We start from the raw sequence: 12,640 nt of genomic DNA, 5'->3' as shown, positions 1-12,640 counted from the left end.
CGCACATCTATTATGCTCCAACTCGTGTTCTGAGCCCTCTTCCCTCCAGTCATGCAGTAGCTATCAGGTGGTGCACCACAGCTGCTCTGTATCTCTAGCCTTCAGTCCTGAGACTTTTATAATGCACTGTGAGACACCTGAGGGTATGTGCGGCTTAGAAGTTTAAGGGATTTAACATTCTTTGGAGCAATGCTCGGTCAATGATTGCTACAAATAATGTTTTGCACCAGCCGTACTGCCTTGGGCAGGCTATTCTGAAGTGTGCCCTGTGTCTGCCTGGTTTGAGCCATAGATATCTACAATGACAATCAACTCAATAACATGTTTCTAATTGGCTTTCCTAAGTCTCTCACTCATACTCTCAGGGACCACATCTAAAATAAACTACCTGTTTGTATAAACCCTTGCCTTGGGCTTTCATTCTGAAGGAGACTTAGTCTAAGACAATGATATTGGATGTTGTAGGAGTCTGCAGCAGCAGCTATTTAATCACATAGCAAGTGAATTCCACTTAGTTACCCCCTGTAGTGGTCTAAATAATGATGTCATCACCCCCTGTCCATATCATGTCTCTCTTGTTTTACCTTAGCATGGTAAAATGGACTTTGAAGATCTGATTATGATAAGAATCATTAGGTAGGGAGATTATTTTGTATTATCCAAGTGGTCCCCAAACAAAATCACAAGTCCTTGTAAGGGAACTTAGAGTCGAATAAAAGACCACATGACAATGGAAACAAAGATTGGAGTGATATACTTTGGGGATGGAAGAAAGCTGCAAGTCAAGAAATGCTGGCCACCAGCAAGATAGAAAAGATGAGGAAATGGATTCTCCCCTGTGCCTACAGGAAAAAATCCTCGAGCTCAACCCAAAGAAATTGACCATAGACTCCTGATCTCCAGAACTCTAATAGAATAAATGTATCTTATTTAATCAGTGGTATTTTTTACAGAAGTAGTAAGAAACTAACACACCATCAAATTCTTGGATCATCTTTAGCTCCAAACCCAAAGTACTGAATCCCCTCAGTCCAGCTTAAGGACATTAGCTCCAGCACAGCTGGCTTCTTACCTGCAAGGGAATATTAAATATATCATAAGTCGTACAATGTGATGCCTCTCCTAATAGAAATGATCGTGGCTGATAGGATGTTTTAAGACAAGTACTTACTGTGTCAACTTCCATACTAACCATGTCTCCATTCCTCCTGAATCTTCCCAGTGAACTATAATCTTGGTATCTACTGTCTAAAAAGGTGAATGTCTTCATCATGAACCTCTAGATCCTCTCCCCTTCCTTCCCTACCCTGGTCTCTGCTATAGGAAGTGGGTTCCTATGGAGTACCTCAACAAACTCCCTTGATCTCTGGTACCAGTTGAGTTTCAGTGGGAGACAAAATCAAGAGATGAGGGGAATGAAGTCTCTAGCTCTCCCTCCTAGGCTTTCACAGGTTGACTACATTACTCTCCTAAAGTCACACTGTGTGTCAGGTAATGCTACAGAGAGCTTCTTCGCAGGTCTGAGCTCATGTTACCCCTGGAAGATTTCCCTTCATTTGTTGCATTTCTAAAATCCTCTCTGAACATCTGTAAATAGCCTCTGATGAAATATTCCTTTAAGAGCTGGAGATATGGCTCAGCAGTAAAGACATTGGACTGTTCTTGCAGAGGACCCAAATTCAGTTCCCAGTTCCCACTTCAGATAGTTTCCATTGCTTATAATTTTGGCCCCAGGGGATCTGAAGCCTCTGACCTCTGCAGGTGCTCATACCCCCCCCCACAGACACAGATACATAGTTAAAAATAAGTAAGTTTTTAAAAGAAAAGAAAATACCACTGAACAAAATAACATACAGAAAATAAAAAAGGTTTTTTATTTTTGATATTTTTATTGAGTTTTTGTGTATTTCATAGTATTCCCTAATTAAATTTAGACCCACCTCCCCCTCCTTGCGTCTCATGGCCTTCCCCCACCAGATTTCAGGTATTCTGTCATATATGCTAAGTCCTATCTGGTGATATTTCTATCCAGGTGTTCCTCTGTGCAAGTTCATCCACTGGTGTCTAGTCAGCCTATCTAGAGTCACTCCCTTAAAGAAGATCTACTCTCCCTCACTCCACAGTAATCATTGGCCAATAGTTCTTTGATGAGGGTTGGGGCCTGCTTCCTATTTCCCCCATTCTATGCTGGGTTTTTGTCTGATAGAGTTGGTATGTGTCTTGTGCATGCTGTCAACATTATTGCAAGTTCATATGAACAACTTTCCAGTGCCTGGAAGCCTTTGTTTCCTTATGTTCATGCACCCACCCTGGCTCTAACAATCCTTCTGCCCCCTCTTCCTCAATGGTCCCTGAGCCATGGATGGGTGAGATTTAATATAGGAGTCCTAGCAAGGGACGCATACTCTGAGTCTCTTATTCTCTAAAACTTAGCCAGTTGTGGCCTTCGGTGTGCATCACACTCTGTTGCATGAAGAGAGATGAGGGGTGTATTAGTATTCTCTCTATGCCCTGTTCTGCTATGTTCCATGAGCCTTAGGTGTTCCACTGTAGATGTGTCACTTAGGGTTGAGCATCTCTCAGACATACGTTCTCTGTGTGTGACTAGTTGTGGAACTCTGTAAGAGCCTCCATCTGTTGCAAAAAGAATCTTCTTTGATTATTTATATACAGTACTTTTGTCTGTAAATTCAGCATATGGTAAGGAATTTCATTTGTCTAGAGATATGATAGAGATAGGGTTTTCTCTAAGATCTATGACCTCTAGCCTTGCGTATTAGTCTGTATTTACAGTGCCACCCATGAGTTCCTTCCCATTGAGAAGACTTTAAGTCTGATTAGATAGCTGTTGATTACCCCCTAGAAAACAGTGCCTCTACTGTACCAATAGAGATATTTTGTTGTGCCAGTCATTGTGGCTATTAGAGTTTAGCACTGGACTGGACCACTGATTGATTTTTCTCCCTTAGCAGTTTGCAAAGTATCCTCTAGAACAGCAGCTTGCATAGGATCTAGAACTATGAGAGCTAGTCTTCAGGGAGAAGGCTTCCAGGTCCTTTCTAGCTCCATTACTCCAAGTCCTATGCCTGAAGTGTATCCTATCTTTAGCAGTAGGATCTTACCTTCAAGTTCTAGGAGGTAATCCAGAGCTGTGGCAATAGCCTGTGTCCTGTGTTCTTTTGGGAGTCTTTTCGACTAGTTTGACCAACAGTTTGAAGGTTTCTTCTGTCTAGCATTGTGTTCCTTGTTATATAGCCTTCAGCTATACACATGCACTCACGTTCAGATATTATATGTATATTTTTCAGGGTTTTATTTTTTTAGCTAATACATTTCTGTCTGGCTTAAAAATTTATTTTAGAAATTTAGTTTGCATTGTGTCATTTGGTTTCTGCCAGGACCCTTCCTTTTAATTTTCCCCACTTTATTGCTAAGGAAACTAAAGTTCAACCAAGTGCAAGATAATGACTTAAGGAGAAAGACAGGTTTCACCTATTTTCACTGTGGTAGGGAGCATTGCTGATGTCCTCATAACCTAAAAGAGAAAAGTCTTCTTCGTTTCTGCTAATGTCAGGCCTGGGATCACACGCACTTCATCAGTTTGCATTTTGCCGGTCTTCCTCTCTGTCTTAAACGTCGTGCTCTCATTTTATAGGTTTACCCGCTGTTATTTTTAATAATGTATGCAAATTTTGTGAAAATATGTTGTTTGCTATCTTGTTTTGATCATCTTGATACCACATTTTCCTGTTACACAAACATTTCAGAGTGTGGTTTGTTCTCAAAGACCGTGCCAATGGAGAGGAAATGTTTCTGAGAGGTGTCTGAGCTATATGTGGCCATTTTTGATCACGTCTGCGATTCTAACAGCTGTGTCCTAAATTAAGAAGAAGATGGGCATTTCTCCAGAGATGAACCAATTCATCAAGAACTCATCTTGCACATAGTATAAAACTTTAATAATTTAGCTCTACTAGTGGGTTGGCCAGGCTGAAAAATGTTGTTGAATGAAATGTATTGATGGCTTTGAAAAACAAACAAGAACTTGAACTAGGTAAATAGCACATGGCCAAGCACAGTTCTCAGGAAATCTGCCTGAATGAGCAGCTAAGAAGGATTCATAATTGGTATATCAATTATTTCTATGGGAGTGGATGTTTTATGATGCTTAAGGATACTTAAAAAGTTTGTTCTCATAAGTAATTTAAACATTCCTCTTGAAACACTGTTTGCACTGTTAATTTATTTAACAAATTAATCACAGAATCATAACATTTTAGAACTGAAATAGACCTCAGAGAAAATCCAGTGCAGCTCTTCTTGTGCAAACAGAGTCTTCAATCACTCGTAGCTCCAAGCTCACTGTACAAGGGCAAGTCTGGGACATGCACCCTCAATTCAGCTCCAGTTCCTGAGACACTGGCTCCAGCACAGCTAGCCCCTTCTTGCCTTCAGGGAGAGACCAAATGTACCCTATTGTGCTGTACAACACTCCTCTCACTGCCCCTGCCCCAATACAGCCTTGTACTGATCGACTTTTCACTATCTTTTCCACCAGAGCTAAGCCTGTTTGTGCTTTATGGTCCCATAGTTTGCCATTCTCTTCCCCCCATAAGACTCTAAAGAGGAACAGCTCTACCAGTCCTCCAGTCTGCACACACACACACACACACCCTCTCTCTCTACCCCTCTGAAATTCCCATCCCACTGGCTTTTGCTCATTAACAACAAAGCTCAAGATCCATGTGAATGGAGTACTCCTTGGTAGCATTCTTTTTTTAAGGAATAATTGTAATTTATTCTTCAACAAGTTCACACATGTATACAATATGTCTTGGTCATATCCACCCCTAATTCCCCCTCCCATTACCAGCTTCTTCCCCAGCAGTGTCCTCCTCCCACCTGTATGTCTTTATTTTTTCATTCTTGAAGTTCCCCCCTCCTGTGGCTTCTTTTCACTTCACAACACTGATGATCCTTCCCAGTTTTCCCTCTGTTATCATCTTCTCTTCCCATTCTATAATTTCTATGGAAAATTGAAATCACTTCCCCCCCTTCCTCGGTGATCTGTAGACTGTTTATACTCTCAGATTTCAACCTCTGGCTCACATTTTTCTCCTGAGTTCCTAACTACCTACAGACACCTTCTGAAGTTCCACAGCCCTCCAAATTCGACAAAGACAAAAGGAGCTCTCCTTCCCCACAAATATGCTTCCCACATGGTTTTCTTTCTGTAAATAGCAGCAGTATCTTCACATAGGTGCCTAGACTCAAATACAACAGTTATTAGGCCCCTCTATCAATGGCTCTCCATTGCCTCCAAGGCAAAAGACAATCTCCTTAGCATAACCTGTATTGGAGAAGCACTGAGCTCCGATAGCTGTCTACCTTGGCAGCTTCATCTCTTACAGCTCAAACCCACTCCACATACCAATTTTCTGTGACCCTTAGATGAATATTATCTTATTCCAAGAGTCAGTTCAAACATTATGCGCTCTATAAAACTTTCTGTCACCTACTTGTCTCTCTTTCAAAGACTCAGTCTCTCCATGGCCTCCATCTGTGACTTTCAACTAAGCACGTTTATTCATTCATAAACTTCTTTTTTAATTAATTAATTTTATTTTATGTGTATGAGTGTTTTGCCAGCATATATGTTAAATGGAAGAGGACACTGGATCCCCTGGAACCAGAGTTATGGACACTTGTTAGCTGCCATGTGGGTGCTGAGAATTGAACCCGGGTCCTCTGCAAGAGCAGCCAGTGCCCCTAACCACTGAACCATCTCTCCAGTCCCAGCTTCTTCTTCTATATAGGATTAAAAGTATCTTCGCTCAGAAAGAAAGAGTACATGGAGTTGTCAGAAAAAAAGTGAAGGGGAGATATAGCAGGTGTTGGAGGGGAGGGAACAGGCATAGATTTGATCAAAACATTTTATATGCATGTATGAAATTCTCAATAAAGTTTTTTTAAAAGTTAAAAAAAAGTATCTTCACTCATGGAAGTGGTCTTGATGTCCACTGGATTTCACATAGACGTATACAAAAGTTGCATAAAAAGACTGACATTAGGTAAATGAATATATGAACAGGCAGATAGATGCAGGAGTATGACTGGAGATTTTTAATAATTCAAAGTTGCTCCTCAAAGAAGCACTGAATAAGGCATACAACTACCCTCATGGTGCCAGAATTCATTTGGGGTCAGGGTTGGGAGGGTGAGAGAAGTGTTGTGACTAAATAACTTTTGCTAGGAAAAGATGATTTTAAAGATAAAGACGTAGGAAGAAAAAAGTGTAGAGAGAAAGTTGGAACCTGCTTATGATGAACTTAGAATATCAAGGTAAAGTCTTGGGGATGCTGAAGATTCAGCCTAGGCTCAAAGCCTGAAGAATAGCTAGGCACAATCATTGGTTCACGGACAGCAAGTGCAATAATAGTGAAAATTTTATTCCAGAAATGTTAACAAGGCCTCATTGTGCGGGAGAAATTTAAGACCAGAGTCAGAAGGAGTAGATGGGGGTTAATAGACCAATTTAAGATTTTTAAATGAGATTGTTGTCATTGAGAATAGGAAGAAAAAATCAAGTTCAATGAAAAATCAGTTTTGCTGAGGAAACTAAAGTTGTCTCAAGTAAAGTGACCTATACTGAGTAACCAGCCTTAAACCTGGGAGATGTTCAACGCCACTCTCTCCCTGATGATGCTCCGAATACTTGGCTTAGACGGAAGCAAATTTATGACTTTGTTGACAAAACAGCATTATGTGGTTTCTTTTCTTTGGCCACTGAGTTCTGGAGACAAACATCTTTGAGTGCTACAAATCTCAAACCTGTTAGTGGAGAGGAGATAGGGAAAGGATGTAGCAAGGCTAGACATGTGAGAAGAAACAAGCTGAATGACAGGAAGATGCCAAGAAATCACAGGTTCAGAGAGGATTTCACCCAACCAACAACCCAGTGAAGGATGAACGCTGCTGTGGAAAGTAGGAACAAGGATTTTCCTTTGTTCATCTTGTCTATGTCTATGTAGAGTTGGACTAGAGTTGTCCATGAGCCTTGGCCCAGAGTCTAACCAAATATCAAGGGGTCAATAACATTCCCCCAAGATTCTGCAAGTCTTCAAATGCTTCCCTTCAAATCACTGTTAATACTTCAAACAACCACGACCACTATAATAAAAGTTCTGGGTGTGGTAACAAATAAATGTTGGCATTACAGGGAGCCCCATACCGCCTACATCATATACATAGCGATTTTATACTTTACCATCTAGACATTTAAATATCACATGGTTTTATCTGCTTTGTCAGAACTCTTGTATAAAAATTTATGAAAATGACTAAAGATACTTAACACATTGTTTCTGGGTAGGAAATATAAAAAAAATTTTTAATTGAATCTGAAGAAACAAGTCTTCACAATCACATTTCCCAGAATTTTTTTGTAGATTTCTTCCATTAAGCAGCAAAAGAAGTGATCTGCAATGAAATTCACAAAAGCTTTGGGATGTTACTGAGGAGAAAGGAGGAGGCTGTGCACATGATTAACTTTGTCTGGCTGAAATGAAAGTTTCTAAATGATTAAGAATCTGTAACTTGACTAAGTCAGAAACCATGTGGTCTATAACAGAAAATCTTCTAAGGGAAAACAACATAAATTTGCAGATGAAGCAAACAGATGATTTCTGTAGCTTTGTAACAAGAACCAGAACTCCCATTTGTCCTCACTTAGTCCATGAACCAAGGCCACTACAGGACAAGACAGTAAAATGTGTTTCTAGTGATTTCTTGGAGAGGAAAAGCTTATGTTTTAAAACTGAATCGTCTGATTTATTTTAATAATGACTTCATTTCAGTTGGGCAAATGAACATTTAGGGGAATTCTTGTTCCTGTGGATGGTTTTTAACTTGTTTCTACCAAGAAGGAAAGCAATACTGTTCTCACTAAAGGAATACGCACCAACACTTCATTGCATCTACCATGAACTAGAGGCTCTGAGAGAGGTCCTTTCATATACATTCTCACTTTTAACAAAGATTTCAGACATACTATTGACTGAGAACTCCTTGTATGCCAGAAAATGCTACATTTTTTAAACTGAACACTCCATGTCAAGGTTTTCAAAATCCATCTATATTGGACCATGTCTCAGCAACTCTTTCCTTACTCTATTACATACTTTAGATAAAACCAAGTCTCATTTGTGAAGGGTAACTGCTGCCGCTACTAGATATCTTGTCCCACTGTCATCTTATTAGCTCTCCATCTGCACATTAATTTCCACAGAGTCCCTATAGTTCCCATGTAAAGACAACCAGCATTGTAATGTTTCTTAGGAGACATACATATTTTATCTTCCATTGTCCTTTTTCTGTGTTCTATGACCAGTTGTCTTGGGAATATACCACCCATTTTATAAATAAAAAGCAAAGGGACCCAAACATCATAGACATGTCCATTTCACATAGAAAGAAAGGCCAAATTAGAAGAAATCATTTTGCCAAATCTAGGGATTTGCCTGTTTTTTTGCCATGTTCATGTGTCTTACTGCCTCAGGCACGAATTCATGGGAATTTGGGCTTCTTGTGACTTCTCTCTTTCGATTCTTTTTTTGCCCATTTTCTTACCTTAATGGAACCCAAATATAGTTTGAGTAGCCAGATTGAGATTGGGCATATTATTTCCTCCTATATTTGGATTTATTTCCATTCCTTCATTAGATCATCTAATCAGAGAGAGACTCATCGCACTGGAAACAAACCTCCATCAGTGTTCTTTTAAAACAACTACTAAAGTCACAGAGCCAGTTAGTATCAGAGCTTGAGTTGGAGCATAGAAGGCAGGTGTGTGTCTTGGTGAACAGAAAGTATCCTAAGCTCGTGTCAAAATAAAAAGATCTAGCTGTGGATCTCCACTCTGCCACTTCCTAGCTGTGAGAATTTGCATAAGTTATATAAGCTCACTAGGCTTCTTCCTCATGGGGTATGAGCATCAAATGAGATAATATTAGTACGGAGTGCCAACCACTGTGTTTATATATAGTCTGAATGGTTATTGCATGTTAACAGACATCCTTCCTAGGTTTCTCCCAGGAAGGTGACTGGAGCCTCCACCACTGCTTCCCCCACATGCAGAACCAGGACATTTGTGGGCACTCAGCTCCCTAAGAGTGTGCCCTTTTGCTGATTGTAACCTGGGTATTAGTTGATACCCAGGACAGAACAGGGCACTATGCTTCTCAAAAGCACAGGGCTTCCTTCAGACCAGAAGACGCTTCACTGGAGTCCTGAAGCCAGTGGTAATCTCAGTCACTTTGGCTGCTTCACACTGAGAAGCTCGGGTAGGCCCCTGGAAAGTATTTTGAATAGAAAATAAAAGTTTATTGTTCCCACTTTATGGTTCCCATGGGCAAACATGAACCTATAATGTAGTCTGAACTCCCTCTTAGGCCCTAAACACATTATACTAGCTATACATCCCACTACTTATAATTGAATCATATTCCTTACAGTCAGAGGTTTCCCATTACAAAATATTGTCTTAATTATAGCTAACATGCTTACTCCTCAAAATCTAGCTGAAAAATTTCCATGCAACCCAAAGAAAACATATATATAGGCTTAGGCACTGACATTTGTTCCAAACTTCCTCCCTTTTCGCAGGTTACTGACCCAAAGTAATTTTATATTTTGATACTTTCCCAGAGATAGGACTGATTCAAAAACACGTTTTCCATCCTTTTTCCTCCCTGGCTGACTGACTCCTCTGCTACCACCTCCCATTACAGCTTATCAAGGCTGTTCTAGAGCTTCCCTCAACACTATCCACTTAATCACTTAGAAGGAAAAAAAACACAAGGCATTCCTTGTAACAATTAATTGCTCTACTTAGGGTACATATAACATGTAAAAACTGACCTGGATTTTGTAACTTTAAATATGATCTAATGCAAAGTATTTAAAATTCCTAAGCTTAATTTTCCTATCCAAAGAAATGGGGCCAACAAGAGCCTAGTATTTAGGGTGGGTTTTTTGTTGTTGTTGTTTGTTTGGTTTGGTTTGGTTTGGTTTAGTTTTAAGTACAGGTGTTCTCCAATTTATGATGGAGTTATAACCCAATATAATCATAAATTGAGACTATTGGAAATCAAAATACATTGGCTATACATAACTGGAATGTCCTCACATAGCTGCGCACTGTACCATACATCAGCATTGTCTCCCCTTGGGCTCCTGTGGATACCAGGAACTGCAGCTCACTGCTCTGCCCAGCCTCATGAGAGACCAGCATAAAACATAAATATTCAATTTTTGAACTATAGTTTCATTTTTATTTTCTCATTATCATAAAGTTGAATAATAACTCAAATAATCATAAGTTGGGAAGTATCTTTTAGGAAGAGAGATAATATACAGGATTTGTGATGTTTGCCACATGCAAGTCATCAGCCAGTATTAACTTTTGTTGTTATCATTGTCATTAGACAACAGACAATGCAAAAATACATAAGACTTATTCCTCACTCCCAAAGAATTTACAAGATATTTAAATGAAGAGATATAAGCATTGGATAAGAAAGTGAGATAAGAAATACCCTAGTAATTTACATGATGCTATTTGACAGGTAAGAAGGACAAAGTAGTTCAGGCTGGAATAAAGCTAGAAGGGATTTCATGGAGAAGTAAGGAGTTGGGCCTTGAAAAACAATTGTTCTCAATAGGTAGTGTTGGAAGGGTGAGCAGTCCAGATAGAGGTAAAATAGTAGATAGTCATGGTGCTCTGTTTCTGTAATCTAAGTACTTTGGAGGCTAAAGCAGGAAGATGAGAAGTTTAAGGTTATCCTTGGCTACATAGCAAATGAAAGGCCAGCCTGGAATATATATGAGACCCTATCAAAAAGCAGGAAGGGCAAGAAACAAAAAGGAAGGAAGGAAGGAAGGAAGGAAGGAAGGAAGGAAGGAAGGAAGGAAGGAAGGAAGGAGGGAGGGAGGGAGGGAGGAAGGAACAACGAACGAGTAAACAAAAGAATGAAGAAAAGAGAGATAGAAATAACACAAAAGCAACATTTAGAGGTAGGAAGGTGTTTGAGTGAACAACAGGCTCCTTAGATCATTTATGCCAATGTAGGTGGCAGGCAGATTAGGACGAGCATTTGGGTGTAAATGTATACTCAGCAAGTATTTGCGCTTTTGAACCACAAAGTTGTGGAAGCTTAATGCAGTAACAGTACGTGAGATGATTTTAGGAAGAGGAAGCTACAAATAAAGAATATAATGTTGTGGTAATCTTAAGATTAAATGCAGAGACTTGAGTGGCTCTCTGGAAGTAAAAAGGAAGCTAGAAGAAAGATACTTACAGGGGAAAAGGTGCCGTGGTTTAATAAGCAAGCACAAGACACAGTGGAGGTGTTACACAGGAAGAGAGACACAGAATACTCTTTTAATCTCAGGAGGCAGAGAGAGCAGGGAAAGTATTATCCTGAATATGAACCAATGTGTCCTGCCTACCCAGATTCTACCCCAGGTCATTGAGATCCAGAGATGAATATGATACCCTTGCCTTCCAGGAAATAAGAGTCTAGTCAGAAGGGGAAACTGGAAGAAGAATATTTTCTCATAAGTTATTCATAAGATCTGAGGAAACTTAAATGTCAACAACAGTACACCTCACCTGAAACAAACTTTAAAGATGAAAAACTGACGTACAGAGGCACTAAGTAGCTACCAAAATTCACACCTCAAGTTACTATCAACCCAGAGTGAGTCCAGAATTATTTGTATCAGCCCATGTGATCATCTGTCCACGTACAGCCCTTGCTCTCTGGATATGTGTGTGACACGCCATCCTGCATTGCCTTGGGACATCAGTCACAGGGTGTGAAACAAGGAGATGGAGAAGTAGAAATTGTGAGAGAAGGGAAATTAATTCTCACTAACTTTTCATGTGCTGGGGCTCTTTTACTTTCAAAAGAGTCTACGTTACTTCCAAGGCCTAGGCATCTACTGTCTGTAAGAACAAGGAGCTCCCCCACCATCCAGATGAAAGTCTGTATCTCCCGTCTGCCCCCATCACCTGTACCCAAACATTCTTTGAATCACGTTCCTCCGCCTCTTCAATGCTGTTCCACTTGGTTACCTCCTTTTCACTACTGCCATCATCACCTTAGCCCAGGCCTCACTACCACTCTCTCGAGTGTTTGACCCACTCTCCATCCATCTTTCTCCTTTTGCCATCAAAAAGTCAAGCATGACACCCCTCTGCTTTAAAAAAAGCCACCAAACTTTCTTCACTGACTACAAAATAAGGTCCAATCTCCTATGTTTGGCCAAAAGTTCTTTCATTTCAGGAAGTTCCCTCTATTTCTTTCCAAGTCTACCGCAGCCCCATGAAAAACCATCCACCTTTATCTGGGCATTCTAAGATCTTTCATGCCCCTTTGCTTTTGTCACATGTTTCTTTCTTTCTCTCTCTCTCTCTCTCTCTCTCTCTCTCTCTTGAGACAGGGTCTCCCTATAGCCTCAACTGGCCTGGAGCTTGCTATGGCAGACCAGGCCTCTGCCTCCCAAGTGCTGGGATTAAAGGCGTGTGCCACCATGCCCGGCCTTTTTTAAATATTTTATTTAATGTGTATTCATGTAT

General features: G+C 40.2%; 1 protein-coding gene across 1 annotated transcript in view; it reads right to left on the bottom strand.

Annotated features, from left to right (window-relative positions):
• Nucleotides 1–977: 977 nt before the first annotated feature.
• Icos (inducible T cell costimulator) overlaps nucleotides 978–12,640 on the bottom strand; it is a 57,717-nt gene continuing 46,054 nt past the window's right edge. The window contains exon 5 of the mRNA XM_029569897.1: nucleotides 978–1,072. Within this exon, the coding sequence (XP_029425757.1) occupies nucleotides 978–1,072 (95 nt within the window). The remainder of the gene's footprint in view (nucleotides 1,073–12,640) is intronic.

Source organism: Nannospalax galili, unplaced genomic scaffold (genome assembly GCF_000622305.1).
Source record: "Nannospalax galili isolate Female #2095 unplaced genomic scaffold, S.galili_v1.0 scaffold281, whole genome shotgun sequence".
Lineage (NCBI taxonomy): Eukaryota > Metazoa > Chordata > Mammalia > Rodentia > Spalacidae > Nannospalax > Nannospalax galili.
Note: the sequence above shows the minus strand (reverse complement) of the source record. Positions and strands in the feature narration are given on the sequence as shown.